Source organism: Cottoperca gobio, chromosome 21, assembly GCF_900634415.1.
Source record: "Cottoperca gobio chromosome 21, fCotGob3.1, whole genome shotgun sequence".
NCBI lineage: Eukaryota > Metazoa > Chordata > Actinopteri > Perciformes > Bovichtidae > Cottoperca > Cottoperca gobio.
The window spans coordinates 23852904-23875296 of record NC_041375.1 but is presented as its reverse complement, the minus strand read 5'-3'; the positions used below and the strand labels follow the sequence as shown (position 1 = coordinate 23875296).

General features: G+C 41.6%; 1 protein-coding gene across 17 annotated transcripts in view; it reads right to left on the bottom strand.

Annotated features, from left to right (window-relative positions):
• neb (nebulin) overlaps nt 1-22393 on the bottom strand; it is a 59613-nt gene that overhangs the window by 21442 nt on the left and 15778 nt on the right. For 16 of the 17 annotated variants that reach the window (XM_029458538.1, XM_029458546.1, XM_029458545.1 and 13 more), the window contains 62 exons: nt 22012-22323; nt 21122-21328; nt 20924-21028; nt 20725-20832; nt 20299-20610; nt 19974-20180; nt 19776-19880; nt 19577-19684; nt 19151-19462; nt 18857-19063; nt 18658-18762; nt 18162-18269; nt 17767-18078; nt 17451-17654; nt 17211-17315; nt 15804-15911; nt 15395-15706; nt 15079-15282; nt 14817-14921; nt 14440-14547; nt 14031-14342; nt 13714-13917; nt 13474-13578; nt 13255-13362; nt 12761-13072; nt 12454-12657; nt 12210-12314; nt 12000-12107; nt 11573-11884; nt 11272-11475; nt 11073-11177; nt 10854-10961; nt 10384-10695; nt 10083-10286; nt 9763-9867; nt 9392-9499; nt 8949-9260; nt 7855-8058; nt 7662-7766; nt 7374-7481; nt 6969-7280; nt 6673-6777; nt 6410-6508; nt 6168-6269; nt 5916-6023; nt 5518-5829; nt 5028-5132; nt 4834-4938; nt 4636-4740; nt 4431-4538; nt 4211-4321; nt 3710-3907; nt 3459-3563; nt 3229-3333; nt 3041-3145; nt 2834-2941; nt 2619-2732; nt 2107-2304; nt 1022-1126; nt 767-871; nt 573-680; nt 50-157 (listed from right to left, as the gene is read on the bottom strand). In XM_029458538.1, the coding sequence (XP_029314398.1) occupies nt 50-157; nt 573-680; nt 767-871; nt 1022-1126; nt 2107-2304; nt 2619-2732; nt 2834-2941; nt 3041-3145; nt 3229-3333; nt 3459-3563; nt 3710-3907; nt 4211-4321; nt 4431-4538; nt 4636-4740; nt 4834-4938; nt 5028-5132; nt 5518-5829; nt 5916-6023; nt 6168-6269; nt 6410-6508; nt 6673-6777; nt 6969-7280; nt 7374-7481; nt 7662-7766; nt 7855-8058; nt 8949-9260; nt 9392-9499; nt 9763-9867; nt 10083-10286; nt 10384-10695; nt 10854-10961; nt 11073-11177; nt 11272-11475; nt 11573-11884; nt 12000-12107; nt 12210-12314; nt 12454-12657; nt 12761-13072; nt 13255-13362; nt 13474-13578; nt 13714-13917; nt 14031-14342; nt 14440-14547; nt 14817-14921; nt 15079-15282; nt 15395-15706; nt 15804-15911; nt 17211-17315; nt 17451-17654; nt 17767-18078; nt 18162-18269; nt 18658-18762; nt 18857-19063; nt 19151-19462; nt 19577-19684; nt 19776-19880; nt 19974-20180; nt 20299-20610; nt 20725-20832; nt 20924-21028; nt 21122-21328; nt 22012-22323 (10230 nt within the window). The remainder of the gene's footprint in view (nt 1-49; nt 158-572; nt 681-766; nt 872-1021; nt 1127-2106; nt 2305-2618; nt 2733-2833; nt 2942-3040; nt 3146-3228; nt 3334-3458; nt 3564-3709; nt 3908-4210; nt 4322-4430; nt 4539-4635; nt 4741-4833; nt 4939-5027; nt 5133-5517; nt 5830-5915; nt 6024-6167; nt 6270-6409; nt 6509-6672; nt 6778-6968; nt 7281-7373; nt 7482-7661; nt 7767-7854; nt 8059-8948; nt 9261-9391; nt 9500-9762; nt 9868-10082; nt 10287-10383; nt 10696-10853; nt 10962-11072; nt 11178-11271; nt 11476-11572; nt 11885-11999; nt 12108-12209; nt 12315-12453; nt 12658-12760; nt 13073-13254; nt 13363-13473; nt 13579-13713; nt 13918-14030; nt 14343-14439; nt 14548-14816; nt 14922-15078; nt 15283-15394; nt 15707-15803; nt 15912-17210; nt 17316-17450; nt 17655-17766; nt 18079-18161; nt 18270-18657; nt 18763-18856; nt 19064-19150; nt 19463-19576; nt 19685-19775; nt 19881-19973; nt 20181-20298; nt 20611-20724; nt 20833-20923; nt 21029-21121; nt 21329-22011; nt 22324-22393) is intronic. The other variant, XM_029458553.1, reaches the window with a different exon arrangement.

Genomic DNA, 22393 nt, shown 5'->3' with positions numbered 1-22393 from the left:
AACATGCAAAGGTTAAATTGGCAGTTTAATAGGCAGTGACTGTACTTACATTGCTGGTGACAACGCTGTTCAACTTAGCCTGCTTGATGAGGGGCGTGTCGTGGGGCAGGGAGTAACCAGTGGGCATTGAGTGCTTGTTGGCCTCCTTGTACACGTTCTGAGAGAGGACAAGACAGCAAGGTGAGAAGGGAAGCATTTCAGCTGGTTCAGCACCAATGGATGCACAGAAACACACATACGCACTGAACAAAATAAATATATAAATAAATAAATGTATAAATCGTGAAACTCTTAAGAGGAAACTATATAAATTGAAATGCAGCATATATTTGTTTGCTTTTTCACCCAATTAGGAATACCCATATTCCCTGTAGAGCTCCCTATGTGCTACATGCAGTCCTGCCATTTCTCAATGTTAAATTAATACAGTATACTGTAGAAGCAAAGTCACAGATTATTCTTGTGTCCAAAATCTCAAACTAAGGCAGACTGTAGGGAACTCCTACATTCTTACAGTATACAGTAAACACTGTAGGTGTAGGTACGCTGAATACAAAGGGACATCATCTTACGTCACTCTGGATGTAGTTAGCCAGGCGTGCCCTTTGTGTGTCGATGGTAACAGCAGCAGCAGAGCTGGTTCCCTTGATGTTGGCGTTGTAATCATAGCGGTAGTGCAGCTGGAAAGAGAGAAGAAGAAAAGACGTTTTGTTTGGTAATGAAACATAGTTGTGAGCCAACGTTGAACCTTCACCGAGTAACTTACATCGCTCAGGTTCTGAGAGTTCTGCTTGGCCGTCTCGTACACCGGAGTGTCCGTCACCACCGAATACTCCTTGAAAGACTCGATACCTTTGGCTCTGTACAGGTTCTGGGAATACAAACACAAGGACGTGGCAATCAGCATCACTCTGGATTAAACACTTGGTGGTTTGAGTCTCTGGAGGATTTACTGGAAGGAAGTTGTACGAGGAGGTGAAATAGAGGGTAGCATGACAATGAATACATTGAGAGGACTAACCTCACTCTGGAGATTCCCAGAATTCTTGACACGGAGGATCTCCGGCGTGTCCCAGGCGTAGCAGCCGATACCCCTCAGCCAGTTCAAGTCGTCCTTGTAGAAGATCTGGGGACACAACGAAGCACACGGGACTTTGGCAGATGCATTTGTATCGGTTGAAACCGGATCCTTTTTCATACAGTATACAGAATCAAGACGTGTGGGCCCTTTCAGAAACATACTGTTAAGATAATCTAATGAAGAATGTCTTATTTATTAAGTTTGCAATGTATGACCCATGCCATATGTGCATACTTTGACATGACTGACATGGACTCCATATTGTAATGAAGTTAAGGGAACCCGTTAATGATCATGAGGAAGTGACCTTCACATCTGTTTTAGATTATGTTGGTGTCATGATCATATGTGCCTCAATGTATGTTTGGGAGACAAGGTCCGTGTGTTCATTAAGAACTCAAATATAAGGGCTAGATTCTCTTCATGAGTTGGGACACTACGCGGTTGTGCTTGGAAGCAGGTAGTGTTCTCATTATTATTGTTTGTTGTACAACAAAATAATAATTGTTAACGATATCTGCGTCTGTGCTTTATTGATTCCTCTCTGTTTCATGCCACAATGTTGTGAGCGATAAATATCCACGATACTATTCATTAAGGCGTCCTGCACTTCAGTTCCTCTCGAACTCTCTTAACTCTCTACGTCTCAGTTAACTCTCTGGAGTTCACTGTACCTGCCTGAGAATACTAGAGCTGATCTTTCTGAATTGCATTGGTTTTGCAAAGAGACTCATTTGCATAGAAAGTGTCCAATCTTGCTCCAAATGTACAGTATGCATATTAACTCATTTAAATATGTGCACAGGAGCACTAAGACACTATTTGCCTGGCAGCGCAAATATAATAGCTTTGAGAATGACACGGTTTCTTTTTGGCTTATTTGCTTATTCAGTGCTGGAAAATGCAAGTTAAATAAAAAGGTATAGTATCATAAATATATGCAGGAACTTTGCTGAACCTTTGACCATTCTTTAGCTACTGATGCGATGCAGTAACACGCAAGAGAAAGTCCATTAGTTACTCACGTCACTTAGCTGCTCGTTGACTTTGCGTGCTTGGGTGAACACCTGCATGTCCGGGAGGCATATCCACTGGTGCAAAAACTTGCGGTAGTGGATCCCACTGACGGTGGACTGGGTATTTCGGGCAGACAGGATCTCCAGCATGTCTGGTGGGATGTGGTTCTTGGCCTTGGTCTTCTCATAGTCCTCCCTGTACAGACGCTATGAAGATGGACAACAGATGGTTTTGTACGTTATTAAAAGCTCGGAAAAAAAGGAAATTGTTATCACATCTAATATAATTTAACGATGTTAGCTTAGTTTTCTTGGAGGTTTGCTGTCTTGACCTCTCCTGATACATTTCTTATTTTTTCATTTTCTTGATTTTATGCTTCTTATCTGTATGCAAATTAATTTACAATTCTTGCAATGTGTATGCACTTAAAGCAAAACAATTGGAAGCATTTTAGCCGCTTGTTTTATTAAAACACAGCTAACCCTGTGTGAGATGAAATGGCTTAACACATTTAACTTACATCGAGGACCAGCTTTCCGGCTTTGACGCAGCGAGCAGTGCTAGGATCGTCCTCCAGAGACTTGGGCAGACTGTAGAGGGATTTGAACTTCTCATAATCCTCCTTGTACTTCACCTAAAAAGGGGGAACAGGATTCATATCGTCTCTTAAAATAAAGAAAAGAAAATTCCAGCACAGCGATAAAACGGAATGAAATGAACGGAAGTTAAACTCACGCTGCTGAGAATGATCTTTTGCTGTTTGGCGTGCAGCATGGCGTGTGAGTCGTGGGGAATCGTGTAGCTCTTGTCTTTGATTTTGTCCCAGGCAGCCTTGTAGTTCTTCTGTTGACAGGAAAGCCAAAAACATTATCAACATGCGGTTCACAAAGCTGATATCTTTAAATCCTGTCACCGACTGACGGAGATGTTTATCATACTTACGTTGCTGAAGTAGTGCTTGAAGTCGTGGCATCTGGCATAGTCGTGGGTATCCAGAACCGTGGTATACAGGTGCTTCTCCTTATGATAAGCCTCCCTATAGTTGAGCTGCCAACGACAATTGTTTAATTAATGCACTCAAACATCAAATATATATATATATATGTTTTAGAAAAGTGCAGCTGACTCACATCACTGGCCCAGGTGTTACCCAGGATAGCAGTCACATACGCCGGGGTGTCAGTCACAATGGAGTAATTGTTGAATTCTTTCTTGGCCTCTTCTCTGTATTTAAGCTACAGGGGGAAGATTATACACGTGTAAATTATCACAGCACCACAAACTTAATTTAATCATACAAACCATACGTCATAAGTAACAGTTCTGAAAGTTTCCTGTGATCTTCCAGGCTGTCACTCACATCACTCTGGAGCTCGTAGGACTTCTTGGCACGAACGATCTCTGGTGTGTCCCAGACGAAGCAACCCATACCCTTCATCCAGTTCAGGTCCTCCTTGTAGAACACCTATTGAATGGCAACAGCACAGAGCACACAATGACATGTTTAACAATGGAAAGAACATCGGAGGTTTTTGTACGATCTCTTGCTTGCAAACAGATAAATGTATTACTGTCTAACAAGCAGCAGGTGTGTCTGTAAGAAGGACCTACATCACTGAGAATCTCGTTGTTCTTGCGGGCACGAATGGCGTCCACCTGTTCAGGGTGGCAAGTGTACTGGTGCAGGTAAGTACGGTAGAGGACGTCGCTCAGCATGTCCTGGCTGCGCTTAGCAACCTTGTTAGCGATGATGTCAGGGGGGAGGTGGGTCTTGGTCTTGCTGATATTGTAGTCCTTATTGTAGAGCCTCTGTGAAGACATGCACACCATTGACAGTTATTGAAATTGTCTACGTGAAACAAATTGACCTAAAATAAATCGTATGTGGATTAGAGGAAATGTAGATCCTAATCAAGCCTTAGAACATTTTTTTGTTTTGAAAGTTATTTTTATATAGGATTGTCATTAATGCTATTATTTTCAAGAATTCTTTGTATCTTTTGGTGCATGTAGTATCGGTTTCACTTTTTCCATTTATTCGATGTTTTATAGTACCTTGAAAAAGTATTAAGATGCCTTGATATGTATGGAATAAATGGACACATATCTTACCAGTCCCTTGTTCTTCTCCTGCCCTCCACAGCGCATCACCTCAGGGAAGTCCACCAGGGTCCCGGCCATGTAGTGACCCTTGACCTTCTCATGGAGAGTCTTGTACTTGACCTACATGGAATCCAGAATAATGAAAGTCTCAATTTTTGTTGTCATACTCTAAGAAGAAAATGCTTTTGCCTTCAGCAATGACCACCACAAAGCAGTGTAAGACACTCACATCACTAGCGATCTCAGTGCTCTTCTTGCCGCTGAGAATCGGGATGTATTCATGGTTCAGCTTGTAGCCTGTAGCCTTAGACTCGTCCCACTGCAGTTTGTAGGTTTTCTGAAATCCCACAAAGCAGACACAAAGTTTAAGACAAGGCTGATATATTATGCGTATATTATTCATAATTTATTATTCATAAGATATTTCACATTACCTCACTGATGTTCTTAGACACCTCCCTGCTATGGGCCAGTTGAGGAGTGTCTTCTGAACCAATATAATGACCCTTTTCTGCATTGAAGGTCTCTTTGTACTTCAGCTATAGTAGGAAGCAAACACATTGTTTTCGATATTAGATTTAATTACTGTTTATAACTATTCCTCCTGAAGTTTAAATTTGATTTTTACATACATCACTGAGGTTGGCCGCATTTATCTTCGCCAAGAGAATCTCAGGGCGATCCACGATCAGGGTGAATTTCGCAAAGCCGTCTATGGCTCCCTGCTTGTAGTGTCTCTGCAAGTTAAATTACAGCATTGAGGTGAGTCACAACAAACTTATACAAAAATGTGGGCAAATTAACAGGCTGTATACTGTAAACATACGTCGTTGATGATCTCCTGGGCATTCCTGGCCTTGACGTGGTGAACAGACTCAGCTGGCAACCAGCCGCAGCCACGGATCCATTCCAGATCAGCCTTATATATATTCTGAAGACATAAAGCAGGAAACATATTGGGAAGTTAAGACAGACGTTTTGTATTCATTGTGTAAATTAGGGGTGTGAGAAACTCGATAAACTTTCGATTCTCAAAAACACTGAATAGTTTACATGCAAAGATTAATCGCTCACAAGTAGTGCTTTGAAGTTGGATGTTACAGGGCTGTGATAAATGCAAACGCAGATCCCACTGTTCCGATTGTATAAAAAAAATGTTTAATGTACTAAAATTTGATTTTTTTTAAATGGCAATATATCACATTGCATCGTAACCCCTGTATCATAGTACGTATCGTATGGTCAGATTCTTGCCAACACACAGTCCTAGTATGAATATGAAAAAGAAGTCCTGGATAAGTTTGATTAGCACTCACATCGCTTTGAAGTTCATAGGCTTTGCGGGCCTGGATCACATCGCTGGAGTCCGGCATACAGGTCCACTGGTGCAGGTGGGTTCTGTAGTTGAAATCGTTGACTTGGATCTGGCACTTCTTGGCCAGCTCAATATTCAACATGTCCACTGGCAGGTGGAACTTGGTCTTGGACTGGTTGAAGTCCTTCTTGTACAGGGCATCACTGGCAATCTTGGCTGAGTTCAGAGCCAGCATGATCAGAGGGTCGTCTTGCACGCAGCGAGCACCGATGTGGTGGCCCACCTGCTTACGGTATTCTGCAAGGTACTTATGCTACAGAACAGACACCAATCATTATCTCCATATTGCCACTCTCCCAGTTAAATTAGGCAGAGAGGCAACTTTGTCCCACTACTTACTTGACTCTGCACTTTACTTGTTTGGATGCACTGCTTGATTGGTACAGCATCTCCAGGCATGAAGTATCCCGTGGCTTTGACCTTATCCCAGGCTTTGGTGTACAGTTTCTGCAAGAGATGGAAATGGTTATTATAGGTTTATGATGATGTATTACTTATCAAGCTGATAGTAACAGAAGATAAAATAGGTACAGGACAAAGTATTTTTGTATTGAAATATGTAGCAAAACCTCACACGAGGATTCATCTTACCGGGTGGAGGATCTTAGCCACCTCTCTGGCTGTGGCAAGAACTGGAGTGTCCGACGCCGTGAACTTGGTCTTGTCGTTGTGCCAGGCCTCACGATATTTGGCCTGAGCAGAAGGATAAATCAAAATTCAGTTACCAAAGAAAAACTAGAATCTGTCAGTCACTCTTCTGTTAGGTGGTTTAACTGAAGATAGGACTCGAAACATTTTCAAATAGCATCTGAAGAGCAGAAAGTCATCCTCACCTCGTTGAGGACACTAGCAGCATTCTTGGCACAGATCATGTCGATTCTGTCAGTCGGGACAGTGAATTTCTGCTCATCCAACTTGACACGGTAGCCTCTCTGTAAAATAGCAAAACAAAATGTGAAGGAACAATAATTGAGCACATTTACTTAAGATACACATGCATTTTAAATGATAAAGATCATTTTTAAATGTTTAGAAATGTATATAAATGTCTGTGATTTCTCAAGTAACTAAAAAGTCAAATTGGAGTCGGACTTACTTCAGCAAGGACCTTCTGTGCGTGCTTCACCTTCATCACTCCCACAGACTCATGTGGAATCCATCCACATCCGCGGATCCATTCCAGATCAGCTTTGTACACAGCCTGAGGAAGCAAAACAGGCAGATGTTTATGTGTTTTCATGACATTAAAAATGTACAATAATCACAATGTGAGAGAGTTTCTTGGGTTTAAATAGGATTATATATAGTAAACATATCATCAAAAGATCCACAAATATTTGATCATTGTTACAAAAGAGTGAATACAATCCACAAGCACTTCCATAAACCTACATCACTCTGCAGGTCATAAGCCTTCCTGGCCTGGCGAACATCGCTGGAGTCTGGCATACAGGTCCACTGGTGCAGATGGGTTCTGTAGTTGAAATCGTTGACTTGGATCTGGCACTTCTTGGCCAGCTCAATATTCAACATGTCCACTGGCAGGTGGAACTTGGTCTTGGACTGGTTGAAGTCCTTCTTGTACAGGGCATCACTGGCAATCTTGGCTGAGTTCATAGCCAGCATGATCAGAGGGTCGTCTTGCACGCAGCGAGCACCGATGTGGTGGCCCACCTGCTTACGGTATCCTTCATGGTACTTGTACTAAAAGAGAAGAGATGAAAGATTGAATGATGATGAAAAGCCAGAAAGTATGAATCTACTGTATTTAAACCTGATCCAGATTTGTTTCCTTACGTCACTAATGATATCTCTGGAAGCTCTAGCCTTCAGCACAGCGATAGTATCCTCCTTGATATGGTAGCCTTTAGCCTTCTGGTCATCCCATGCCTTTGTGTACAGTTTCTGCACAGAGGAAGAACATATGATCAAAAGGACTACTAGACAGTGCCAACAATAATGTACTAATTGAATAAACATTTCAACAAATGACATATTTGTGTACTTTTAAGATATTTATGTAAAGTTTTAGGAATTCCAACATAGGTGGAACCAGTACAGGGCTTGTTAATAATGCAAACTTACATTGCTTATGCTGATAGCATTGGCCTTGGACAGGACAAATCCGGGGGCGTCAGGCGGCATGTGGAACTTGAGCTTATCCTTATCCCAGACTTCCCTATATTTACTCTGCCAGAAAGAAAAAAAACATTAACTTCCATTCATACAGATATTTGAAGGGAAAGCATTTAGCATGACCAAATACATTATTACTCACTTCACTGATGTTGAGAGCGTTTTGCTTGGACAAGACCACAGCCGGGAGGTCAACAACACTGGTGAACTTCACAGAGCTTGGTGGCTGGCGGTAGAGCCTTTCATTGAAAATAGCCTGAGCATTTCTCGCTTTGACGACGTCCACAGATTCATGTGGTGACCAGCCGCATCCTCTCAGCCACTCCAGATCAGCTCTGTAGACGGCCTGAAAAAGAAATATCACTTTTAACCCCACCAACAAATACTGTTATGTTATTGTTCTTGTAGGTTTGGTATTTGTCTGACTGCAGAATGTCTCAAAAAAATGGATGAAGGGATTTTCATTCAATTTAGTTGGATGCAGATCTAAGTGATCAAAATGTTAGAGGTGATCTGAATATCTATGAAACCAACAAACATATAGACTCCAACAGCCCTAACTATGTGTTTGCATGGTCAAGAAAACATAGTAACTTAAAGTTAATACGAGGAACTTTCATCTTGTGTTCATTTTGGCGGTCCCTGTGGACAAAAGCGGTAGTGCTTCCAAGCACCAGAGTCCCCTGAGAAAAACTCTAATTTTACTGCAGCAGGGTCTGACAATCTGACGCGCTCTGTCCTGGTTCTCCTGTACCTCCCTCCCCTCCAGCAGTGTGTTATCAGTGTTGGCTCCCAGTGGAGCAGCGAGACAAAGCTCTGCTTGCAACTGCCATTCGAAGGCAGCTGGATCTGGGTCTGTCCATGCCGGGCTGGTCCATGCCAGAGGCCTGGTTGGATTCTGAGCTGAAGGAGTTTCCGGTGAACCTGCATGATTAAGTCTGATTTCGCCGGATCTAACCGAGTGGCAACGATGATAAGCATTAAGAATAACTATAGAAGTAGCCAATCTCCTTGTGCACTTATGTAACTCATATACAGTAGAGGCATCGCTATTACATTGAGACTGTTTCATAACCAGTTAAAAGTTCCTTGTAGTAACTTTAAGGCAATTTCCATTATGGTAATGTGCTTTTTGGTGTAACAGTAAAAGTAGGATAAGAGCCAACAACATACTCCAACAATCCTCTCTTACTTCATTAACTCTCCACAAGCCCGCTAAACGTCACATGTACTCACATCACTCTGTAAGTCGTAGACCTTTCTAGCCTGAACCACATCACTGGAGTCTGGCAGGCAGGTCCACTGGTGCAAGTGAGTTCTATAGTTGAAGTCATTCACTTGCTGCTGGCATTTCTTGGCAAGTTCAATTGTCAGCATGTCCCCTGGCAGGGTGTACTTGGTCTTGTTCTTGTGGAAGTCCTTCTTATAGATGTTGTCACTGGAGATCCTGGCTGCATTAGCGGCCAACATAAGCAGTGGGTCGTCTTTAACACTGAGCGCACCAATATGATGCCCGCATTGCTTGCGGTAACCAGCCTTGTATTTGTACTGAACATTTGGGATGGAAAACATTTGGATTAGTTTCATAATAGGAATCATTGCAGTGGAATAAAAAAAAGAAATGCTGCAGAGGAATTCAGCTTGTGAAGCGAATGTGAAAACGAGAAGTACAGACTTACATCACTGACGATGTCTCGGGAGGCCCTAGCTGCTAAAACAGAAATTGCATCTTTGGGAAGGTAGTAGCCTTTGTTTATGGTGTCCATATAGCCTTCACGATATTGTTTCTGGGGAAACAAAAGTTAGGTTAGTTTTTCTGATATATACATTGTGTGCTATACACGATTATACAACATACCAGTGCCTATGGAGCAGACAATTTCACTATATGAGACTAAAAGGTCAACAATTACATGACAATATCGTTCATTCTTCAAACATTAGCACAATTAACTGATTAATACACATAAAGCAAGTTAACAATTACTGATATGATCATTTGGTGATGTACTTATTGGTTATACAACTACATGTAGAGGCACTGCATTACCAGACTGGTGTTGATTTTATTCTGCTTGGCCAGGATAATCTCTGGGGTGTCAAGAGTGATGTGAAGCTTGGTCTTATCCTTTTCCCAGGCAGAAGTGTACGCTTTCTGTAAATAGCAGATTGACAGGGTTTAGTGCGAAGTGAATGAACATGAATATAGAACATGATTATAAAAGCAAACAGAGCTTTGTCTAAAACAACCTATTGTCTTTAGGGTCAAACAGACAAGGGAAGTACTGAAACAAAACAAAAATAAAAATGCAAAAAAACAAAACAATAAAATACATTGTATTAACATTGAATAGGATTTGCTATCTTTACCTTGTCCATGGTCTGGGCATTGGCCTGAGCAAGGGCATATGGAATGTCAGTTGTCTTGGCGGTGAATTTGAAATTGCTGGGATGCTGACGGTACTTGAATTCGCTCAGGATCTCTCCTGATTTCTTGGCTTTCTCCACATCAATTGAACCAATTGGCACCCAACCTGTTCCCCTGATCCATTCCATGTCAGCCTTGTAAACAGCCTACAAATCACGGCGGGAGGGAAACAAATAGAGTCACGTTGAATTCCTTGCAGCAAAATCTTCTGCAAACACATTATGAGAAATTCTCATTACTCACATCACTCTGGAGGTCATAAGCCTTCCTGGCCTGGCGAACATCGGTGGAGTCAGGCAGGCAGGTCCAGTTGTGCAGGTGGGTTCTGTAGTTGAAATCGTTGACTTGGATCTGGCACTTCTTGGCCAGCTCAATATTCAACATGTCCACTGGCAGGTGGAACTTGGTCTTGGACTGGTTGAAGTCCTTCTTGTACAGGGCATCACTGGCAATCTTGGCTGAGTTCATAGCCAGCATGATCAGAGGGTCGTCTTGCACGCAGCGAGCACCGATGTGGTGGCCCACCTGCTTACGGTATCCTGCATGGTACTTGTACTGTGCAGAGAGAAAGAGTGAAGTGATAATTAACAGAATGTGTACAGTATTCTTAAGGAAATAAGCCTGACTTGTTTTTTAAAGCCTTAAGTCACAGCCATATCGCGTAAGCAAAAGTCAATTTCAGAGAGAAAAGCATTCCTCTATATGTTACGTACATCACTGATGATTTCTCGTCCTCGTTTGGCAGCGATAATAGAGACGGCATCGGCCTTAAGGTCATAGCCCTTCCTGAACATCTCCTCAACACCTTCCCTGTATATTTTCTGAAAGAGAAATAGTTGAATTATGAAATGAAAAACCATGATGCCTAGAACACTGATATTTTCTGACGTGGATGTATAATACTGGTTTAAGTCAAAACAGACCAAACGTACCTTGCTGATGTTGTACGCATTAGCTTTGGAAAGCACAATCTCAGGTAAATCAGGGATTACATGATTCTTGACCTTGTCAGCCTCCCAAGCAGCAACATAGTTTTTCTGTGGTGAGAAACAGAAGAAGAAATAAACCATAAATTGTAAACACAGGGAAAAGATGAGACAAATTGTAAAATAGGGATGTGACATTCTTTACCTTGTTGATGATTTGAGCATTTGCTTTGGCTAAGACCATGGACATTGAAGACATGTCAGTTGTATATTTCTGTTTGTCTGGTTTCAGCCTGTAGAGGTGGTCGCTCAGAATTTTTCCAGCATGCTTGGCCTTCAACACATCTACTGAACCAATGGGGACCCATCCTACACCTATGACCTCATCGATGTCGGCTTTGTATACAGCCTGTTGGGAAAAGTTTATATACATGTAACATTAAAACACATAAGCACAGTCAACGTGGTATGTTAAGAGATGTTGAATATGTCTTAGAGGGGCTCACATCACTCTGAAGATCGTAGGCTTTCCTGGCCTGACGAACATCACTGGAGTCTGGCAGACAAGTCCACTGGTGCAGGCGGGTGATGTAGTTGGCGTGGTTGACTTGGATCTGGCATTTCTTGGCCAGCTCAATACTCAACATGTCCACTGGCAGGTTGAACTTAGTCTTGGACTTGTTGAAGTCCTTCTTGTACAGGACATCACTGGCAATCTTGCCTGAGTTCAGGGCCAGCATGATCAGAGGGTCCTCTTGCACGCAGCGAGCACCGATGTGGTGGCCCAACTGCTGACGGTATCCTGTCTTGTACTTGTACTGATGATATAAGCAGAAAATGTTTTATGTTACAACAAGAACTTCTCTTGCATTTTGTCTAATACAAGTGTGTCCATCATATAAAGAGATATTTGATACAGTATGCGTCACTTACATCACTGATGATGTTCCTGCCGGCCTTAGCAGACTTGATAGAGATCGCATCCCCAGGGAGGTAGTAGCCTTTGTTGATGGTGGCCTCATAACCTTGTCTGTAGAGTTTCTGAAAACATAATATAAATTCTCATATGAGAGCGTTTTTTAACAATTGGAATGATTCTGGCACTTAATTCTAGAAAGCTTCAGGCCTTTTCACTAAGCTTACCCTGCTCATGTTGATAGCATTCTGCTGAGAGAGGACGATCTCAGGAGTGTCAGGGTTGATGTGCAGCTTGGTCTTGTCCTTCTCCCATGCCGCGACGTAGAGACGCTGGAACAAACCACACGTAATTCCAGAGTTACTTGATGGTATTGACTTAAGAGATCACCAGAGAGAGATCTCCAGTGCAAATCAAGATTTCACACAAAAGACACATTTATATTTTACCCAAAGAATTATGAATTCTAACCTTGTTCATGGTCAAAGCGTTATTCTTTGCCAGCATGATGTTCATAGCCTCTGTGGTGCTAGTGAAGGGAAGAGTGCTGGGGTGCTGGCGGTACTTCCTTTCATCTAAGGCTTCTCCAGCCTTCTTGGCTTTCTCCACATCAACTGAGCCAATGGGGACCCAGCCCAGGCCCTGGAGCCACTTCAGGTCAGCTTTGTAGACCGCCTTTGAAGCGCAGTAAAACAAAGTTCAATTCCTGACATACTTTGAAGCATGAACATGAAGTAAGAGATTAAGAGAAACAAATAAGGAGGGGAGCGACACTCACATCGCTCTGCAGGTCATAAGCATGTCTGGCCTGGCGAACATCGGTGGAGTCTGGCAGACAAGTCCAGTTGTGGAGGCGAGTGATATAGTTGGCGTGGTTGACCTGAATCTGGTTCTTCTTGGCCAGTTCAAAGGCCATCATGTCCACTGGCAGGTGGAACTTGGTCTTGGACTGGTTGAAGTCCTTCTTGTACAGGGCATCACTGGCAATCTTGGCTGAGTTCAGAGCCAGCACAAGTAGAGGATCGTCCTGGACGCAGCGAGCACCGATGTGGTGGCCGACCTGCTTACGGTATCCTGCGTGGTACTTGTACTGGAAGAAAACAAACAACAGTTACACACACATTTTTTAGAATGGGTCAAATTAAATAATTTATTTACTATACTCTTTTGGAAAACTATAATTATTTGCCTCTACATGTTGCATTTATAATATAAATAATATTACAATTAACAAATAACTTTTTTGTTAAATAACAAAAATGAAACACTTACATGGCTGGCAATGTCCGTGGAAGCCCTGGCTGCTTTAATGGAAACGGCATCACTGCGGATATCGTAGCCCTTCTTCTTGGAATCTTCATTTGCCTGTTTGTACTTTTTCTGTAAACAAACACAATCATCCCAGAGACGTTAAGTATACACATTTACCATTGAAAGTCATTCCTGAATACGAGTTGCTGTACAACCGTTACTACTTAATGTTCAACGTACCAAACTATAGTTGACATTGTTTGCCTTGGCGAGAAGAACATCCATAGCATCAGGCATGATGTGGATGTTTGACTTGTCCTTATCCCAGGCTTCAGAGTAGGATTTCTGTAGTCATAGAAAACAACATGAGAATTAAATGACATTATGAACTCTGCAAATATGCATTTTTATCATTAAATCATTTCATTATCATATCCATATGTAGTCAATATAGTTGTTTGATATTATACAGTTTCGTACCTTGTTCATAACCTGAGCGTTGGCCTTAGCCAACACCATGGGTATGTCTTCAGTGGTGATTTTGAATTTGTAGTTGCTTGGGTGTTGACGATACTTTCTCTCATTCAGGGCCTCACCAGCTTTCTTTGCCTTCTCAACATCCAGTGAACCTATAGGTACCCATCCGATACCCTGCATCATCTTCAGATCCTCCTTGTAAACAGCCTGGACACAACAAAAAGGGCTTATTATGGTCAAAGATATTCCAAACTTTTAAAAAATATACATTCGTAAAAAGTAAAAATTACCATAGTATAAATTCAGGGATTCATACTCACATCACTCTGTATGTCATAAGCATGTCTGGCCTGGCGAACATCGGTGGAGTCTGGCAGACAAGTCCAGTTGTGGAGGCGAGTGATGTAGTTGGCGTGGTTGACCTGAATCTGGTTCTTCTTGGCCAGTTCAAAGGCCATCATGTCCACTGGCAGGTGGAACTTGGTCTTGGACTGGTTGAAGTCCTTCTTGTACAGGGCATCACTGGCAATCTTGGCTGAGTTCAGAGCCAGCACAAGTAGAGGATCGTCCTGGACGCAGCGAGCACCAATGTGGTGGCCGACCTGCTTACGGTATCCTGCGTGGTACTTGTACTGGAAGAAAGATTTTAAAAGAGTACCATGAGTACTTGTACAGTAATACATATATGGTAATGGTTTGTCTTCGTTTAAAAAGAATCCAACAGCTTACATCACTGGCAATATCCCTGGTCTTCCTGGCTGCGATAATGGAAATGGCATCATTACGCAGGTCGTATCCCTTCTTCTTGGCGTCTTCATTTGCCTGCTTGTACAGTTTCTGTAACCAAACACAAAAACAGACATAATTACATGCATTTTTAATTCAAAAGTAGAACTAAATTATAATTACATACATAAGTATTGATAACAAAACAATATCCTAATTAATATAGCATATTGTCGAGCCCTAATTTAAGGAAAAGCACTTTGTAACCTTGTTTAGAAACATCTTACTTAAATAAAATGTATTACTATTATTATTTATTATTATTATATAATCCTTATATAAGAGTTGCTTTACCATTAAATGTTTAATTGTTCACTTACCAAACTGTAGTTGGCATTGTTTGCCTTGGCGAGAAGAACATCCATAGCATCAGGCATGATGTGGATGTTTGACTTGTCCTTATCCCAGGCTTCAGAGTAGGATTTCTGTAGTCATAGAAAACAACAACATGAGAATTTAATGACATTATGAACTCTGCAAATATGCATTTTTATCATTAAATCATTTCATTATCATATCCATATGTAGTCAATATAGTTGTTTGATATTATACAAAACAATTATTTCACTACAATTTCGTACCTTGTTCATAACCTGAGCGTTGGCCTTAGCCAACACCATGGGTATGTCTTCAGTGGTGATTTTGAATTTGTAGTTGCTTGGGTGTTGACGATACTTTCTCTCATTCAGGGCCTCACCAGCTTTCTTTGCCTTCTCAACATCCAGTGAACCTATAGGCACCCATCCGATACCCTGCATCATCTTCAGATCCTCCTTGTAAACAGCCTGGACACAACAAAAAGGGCTTATTATGGTCAGAGATATTCCAAACTTTTAAAAATATACATTCGTAAAAAGTAAAAATGTCCATAGTATAAATTCAGGGATTCATACTCACATCACTCTGTATGTCATAAGCATGTCTGGCCTGGCGAACATCGGTGGAGTCTGGCAGACAAGTCCAGTTGTGGAGGCGAGTGATGTAGTTGGCGTGGTTGACCTGGATCTGGTTCTTCTTGGCCAGTTCAAAGGCCATCATGTCCACTGGCAGGTTGAACTTGGTCTTGGACTGGTTGAAGTCCTTCTTGTACAGGGCATCACTGGCAATCTTGGCTGAGTTTAGAGCCAGCACAAGTAGAGGATCGTCCTGGACGCAGCGAGCACCAATGTGGTGGCCGACCTGCTTACGGTATCCTGCGTGGTACATGTACTGGAAGAAAGATTTTAAAAGAGTACAATAAGTACTTGTACAGTAATAAATGTATGGTAATGGTTTGTCTTTGTTTAAAAAAAATCCAACAGCTTACATCACTGGCAATATCCCTGGTTTTCTTGGCCGCGATGATGGAAATGGCATCATTACACAGGTTGTATCCCTTCTTCTTGGCGTCTTCATTTGCCTGCTTGTACATTTTCTGTAACCAAACACAAACACAGACATAATTACATGCATTTTTCATTCAAAGTAGGACTAAGTTATAATTACATACATAAGTATTTTGATCCAAAATGCAGCGGCACGTGTATTGACAAGAACTTGGAAACAGGATCATATTACTCCTGTATTAGCTGCTCTGCGCTGGCTCCCGGTAAAATACAGAATAGAATTTAAAATTATTCTCCTGACTTACAAAGCAATTAATGGTCAGGCTCCAGTTTATCTGAAAGATCTCATAGTACCTTATATACCAACTAGAGCATTGCGCTCCCAGACTGCAGAGTTACTTGTAGTTCCTAGACTCTCTAAAAGTACAATGGGAGCCAGAGCCTTCAGCTATCAAGCTCCTCTCCTGTGGAACCAGCTTCTAGTTTGTGTTCGGGAGGCAGACACCCTCTCCACATTTAAGAGCAGGCTATAGACTTTCCTTTTTGATAAAGCTTATAGCTAGGGCTGGCTCAGGCTTGCCTGGGACCAGCCCCTAGTTATGCTGCTATAGGCTTAGACTGCCGGGGGACACCTCCCTGCTCTCCTCCTTCTCTTCCTCTCTCCTCCCCTCCCTCTCTCCTTCTCTCCCTCTCTTTCTGTATGCATTTATGTAAATGTAGTTACTAACTCAGCATCCAGGGCATCATCCCCAGAGTTTCTGTCTCTCATGTGGCAGGTTGCCACTGATAAAGTTTACGTCAGGATCATGAATCGCGGCTGCGCCTGCTGCCCTGGTTCTGCTTGACACCGGGAAGCCTTTTTTACATTATCCTGGATTCATCCTTTCTTTTTCGTTCACACGATCATTTCTGTCAAATGTTGTATTTGTGCTATGTTGTTTATCCTGTACACACGACATCTATTGCACGTCTGTCCGTCCTGGGAGAGGGATCCCTCCTCAGTTGCTCTCCCTAAGGTTTCTTCCATTTTTCTCCCTTTAATTATGGGGTTTCTTTTAGGAAGTTTTTCCTTGTGCGGTGTGAGTGTCTAAGGACAGAGGGTGTCGTATGTTGTACAGTCTGTAAAGCCCACTGAGACAAATGTGTAATTTGTGATATTGGGCTATATAAATACATTTGATTTGATTTGATTTATTGATAACAAAACAATATCCTAATTAATATAGCATATTTTTGAGCCCTAATTTAAGGTAAAGCACTTTGTAACCTTGTTTAGAAACATCTTACTTAAATAAAATGTATTACTACTACTACTATTATTATTATTATTATTATATAACCCTTATATAAGAGTTGCTTTATCATTATATGTTTAATTGTTCACTTACCAAACTGTAGTTGACATTGTTTGCCTTGGCGAGAAGAACATCCATAGCATCAGGCATGATGTGGATGTTTGACTTGTCCTTATCCCAGGCTTCAGAGTAGGATTTCTGTAGTCATAGAAAACAACATGAGAATTAAATGACATTATGAACTCTGCAAATATGCATTTTTATCATTAAATCATTTCATTATCATATCCATATGTAGTCAATATAGTTGTTTGATATTATACAGTTTCGTACCTTGTTCATAACCTGAGCGTTGGCCTTAGCCAACACCATGGGTATGTCTTCAGTGGTGATTTTGAATTTGTAGTTGCTTGGGTGTTGACGATACTTTCTCTCATTCAGGGCCTCACCAGCTTTCTTTGCCTTCTCAACATCCAGTGAACCTATAGGTACCCATCCGATACCCTGCATCATCTTCAGATCCTCCTTGTAAACAGCCTGGACACAACAAAAAGGGCTTATTATGGTCAAAGATATTCCAAACTTTTAAAAATATACATTCGTAAAAAGTAAAAATTACCATAGTATAAATTCAGGGATTCATACTCACATCACTCTGTATGTCATAAGCATGTCTGGCCTGGCGAACATCGGTGGAGTCTGGCAGACAAGTCCAGTTGTGGAGGCGAGTGATGTAGTTGGCGTGGTTGACCTGAATCTGGTTCTTCTTGGCCAGTTCAAAGGCCATCATGTCCACTGGCAGGTGAAACTTGGTCTTGGACTGGTTGAAGTCCTTCTTGTACAGGGCATCACTGGCAATCTTGGCTGAGTTCAGAGCCAGCACAAGTAGAGGATCATCCTGGACGCAGCGAGCACCGATGTGGTGGCCGACCTGCTTACGGTATCCTGCGTGGTACTTGTACTACAAAAAATAAAGTGTGAGAGTTTATAGAGAGAGTAGATATAAACAGTAGGTGTGACAATAATAACCACACAGACACTTACATCACTAGCAATAGCAGTGGAGGCTTTGGCAGCCAGAAGTGCAATGGCATCACCACGAAGATTATAGCCCTTCTTCTTGGACAGCTCATTGTCCAATTTGTACAGTTTCTGAAGAGAGAGAGATAATATACATTTTAATGAAGGAAAGTATGTCTACTTTCAAATGTACAAACTAATGCACCAACATGAAGTAATCAATCAATCAATTCAGTTTATTCACAAACAGTTAACAATACAAGTACAATCACAAGACAGAATGGAGATATGTGAATTGGGACACCTTGGTAATCTGAAACTTGAGAACAGGGGCCCAGACACTAAGCAGATAGTATATCAAATATATATTTACTAACACGTCTAGAATTGGAGATACCATCCAGTTTACTGATACCAACCATTTCTTGTTTTTCAAGATCCATACTGTAAGTGTTACAAATCATGACAGATCTAGAAAGATTGTGTGGAAATTGTATTGCAAAATGAAGTCGCAATGTACCTCACTGCAGTTCTTCTTATTTCCTCTGGCAAGAACAATGTCCATTGCATCAGGCATGATGTGGATGGAAGTCTTGTCTTTCTCCCAGGCGGTGACGTAGGATTGCTAAAAAGAAATTCAGTTGATGTTTTGATATCTTAGACATCAATGCCAGAGAAGAGAAATTTGTGTTATTTTAACAGCAAGTCCTATCCAGTACCTTATTCATAATCTTGTTGTTGGCAGTGGCCAGTGTCAGATCCATGGAGTGCATGTCCTTAGTGAATTTGAAGTTGGATGGAGATTGACGGTATTTGGATTCACTGAAGATACGGCCGGCTAATCTTGCCTTCTCAACATCCACCGATCCAATGGGGACCCATCCTATTCCCTTAATGAAGCTTTCATACTCACTCTTGTACTGGTTCTGAGGGATAAAGTCAACACAAACAGTTTTCCTTCACAATGTATAACAGCTACACACAGCAATGGTAACAATTATGTAAAAACATACATCACTCTGAATCTCCATCATGCTGCGACACCGCCGCACGTGCAGGTTGTCAGGCAGGAGCATGTAGCTGTGAGGAATCTTCCTGTATCCAGCGAAGGTCTGAGCAGCAGAGGCCTGCTTGGCGTGGGTCAAACTCATCATGTCTACTGGGGAGTGATACTTCAGCTTGGACTTGTGGTAGTCCTTCTTGTAGTTCTTGTCACTCTGCAATTTGGCAATCTGCATGTAGTGAACCAGCAGAGGATCGTCCTGGATGCTGCGGAAACCAACATGGTGGCCTCTGTCCTTCTCGTAAGCCAGCTTGTACTTGTACTGTGAAAGAAAACACATACTTTGTCATTCACAGAGAGTATACTCTTGTGTAATATACATTTGAGCAGATGTGTTATTAATATTGATACATATAGGACGTTTTTAATAACTTACATCACTAGCAATGGTGGTACCGGACTTGGCAGCCTTAATGGAGATGGCGTCTCCTTTGAGGTGGTAGCCCTTATTGGCCATCGCCACAACACCGGCTTTGTAAAGTTTCTGTTAATGAAATAAAACAGTGTTTACAGTCACAAACTGATCGCCATTAACCATATACAGTTGATTTATGAGTTTCATGGCTTCCCCTTACATTGCTCATGTTGAGGGCATTGGCCTTGGCCAGGACGATCTCAGGAGAATCTGGCATGACGTGGACTGTCTGTTTGTCCTTCTCCCAGGCAGCAGTGTACGCTTTCTGTAAATAAAAACACCAGAAAAACAAATGAATGATGATAATAATTTACATTTTGTGGGCCTGCACTTGAGATTACAGTTAAACTTGCTGCACCTTGTTCATGATATTGTTGTTGGCAGTAGCCAGAGTCAAATCCATGGAGTCCATGAGCTTGCTGAACTTGTAGGTGGATGGATGAGTGCGGTATCTGTTGTCACTCTGAATCTGACTGCCAAGTTTAGCGGTCTCAACTCCAATTGAGCCAATAGGGACCCATCCAATACCTCTGATGTAGTTATTCCATTCAGACTTGTAGTCCCACTGAAAAAATTAATAAATGAGACGATGAGATTATGATCAATGTCACTTATAAATTGTTATCTGCCTTTATAAATGGGCACACTGTAGCACAGCACGTATTTCAACATATACAACTTACATCACTACACTGGACGTTCATGGTGCGAGCCAGTTTTAGATTCAAGGCATCAGGGAGGAGAGAGTAACTGTGCTGGATCTTCCTGTAACCAGCATAAGTCTGAACAGCAGAGGCATGTTTGGCTTGGGTCAAACTCATCATGTCCACTGGGGAGTGATACTTCAGCTTGGCCTTGTGGTAGTCCTTCTTGTAGTTCTTGTCACTCTGCATCTTGGCCACCTGCATGTAGTGAACCAGCAGAGGATCGTCCTGGATGCTGCGGTGGCCAACATGGTGGCCTCTGTCCTTCTCGTAAGCCAGCTTGTACTTGTACTGTGAAAGAAAACACATACTTTGTCATTCACAGAGAGTATACTCTTGTGTAATATACATTTTAGCAGATGTGTTATGAATATTGATACATATAGGACGTTTTTAATAACTTACATCACTGGCAATGGTGGTACCGGACTTGGCAGCCTTAATGGAGATGGCGTCTCCTTTGAGGTGGTAGCCCTTATTGGCCATCGCCACAACACCGGCTTTGTAAAGTTTCTGTTAATGAAATAAAACAGTGTTTACAGTCACAAACTGATCGCCATTAACCATATACAGTTGATTTATGAGTTTCATGGCTTCCCCTTACATTGCTCATGTTGAGGGCATTGGCCTTGGCCAGGACGATCTCAGGAGAATCTGGCATGACGTGGACTGTCTGTTTGTCCTTCTCCCAGGCAGCAGTGTACGCTTTCTGTAAATAAAAACACCAGAAAAACAAATGAATGATGATAATAATTTACATTTTGTGGGCCTGCACTTGAGATTACAGTTAAACTTGCTGCACCTTGTTCATGATATTGTTGTTGGCAGTAGCCAGAGTCAAGTCCATGGAGTCCATGAGCTTGCTGAACTTGTAGGTGGATGGATGTGTGCGGTATTTGTTGTCACTCTGAATCTGACTGCCAAGTTTAGCAGTCTCAACTCCAATTGAGCCAATAGGGACCCATCCAATACCTCTGATGTAGTTATTCCATTCAGACTTGTAGTCACACTGAAAAGATAAATAAATGAGACAATTAGAGTATAATTAATGTCAATTATCTCCTCAAACGTTTTGCACAAATGTAAAAATCAAGCACACAATATGTATCCATTGTTGTTGCCTTTCAAACATGGTTTTGATCCTTAAAGCAGTGGTGGACGAAGTACTCAGATATATTACTCAAGTAAAAGCAGTAACACCACAGTGTAGAAATACTCATTTACAAGTACAGGTAGTGCATGCAAAAGTATTAGCATCAAAATGTACTCATAGTACAAAAAGTAAAAGTACTAATTCTGCACAATGGCCCATTTCAGAATAATAAATGTTATAGTAGTGGATTATAATAATAGATGCATTAATGTATTCGTCACTTTAATGTTGAAACTTTATACTGACGGGTTGCTTGTGAATGTCACCAAAGGATCAATAAAGTTTTATCTTAGCCTATAATAACACATAATCAATTATTTGTTGATTATATTTTGTATTATTAATCTGAATCTTTAAAGTAACTTAAGTTATCAAATAAATGTAGTGGAGTAAAAAGTTAAATATTTGAATTGTATCGTAGTATAAAATAGCAGGAAATGGAAACACTCAAGTAAAGTACAAGTACTTCAAAACTGTACTTGAGCACAAATCATGGATAAATTCTCAAATACATGCTGCGTTTAAGTGCATTAACATACATCACTCTGAATCTCCATCATGCTGCGACACCGCCGCACGTGCAGGTTGTCAGGCAGGAGCATGTAGCTGTGAGGGATCTTCCTGTATCCAGCGAAGGTCTGAGCAGCAGAGGCCTGCTTGGCGTGAGTCAAACTCATCATGTCTACTGGGGAGTGATACTTCAGCTTGGCCTTGTGGTAGTCCTTCTTGTAGTTCTTGTCACTCTGCAATTTGGCAATCTGCATGTAGTGAACCAGCAGAGGATCGTCCTGGATGCTGCGGAAACCAACATGGTGGCCTCTGTCCTTCTCGTAAGCTTTCTTGTATTGGATCTGAAAGAAAAAGGAAAAGGAGTAAGTAGATGATGGTCACGGTTTCTGTTAAATGGAAACAAAGTGCTAA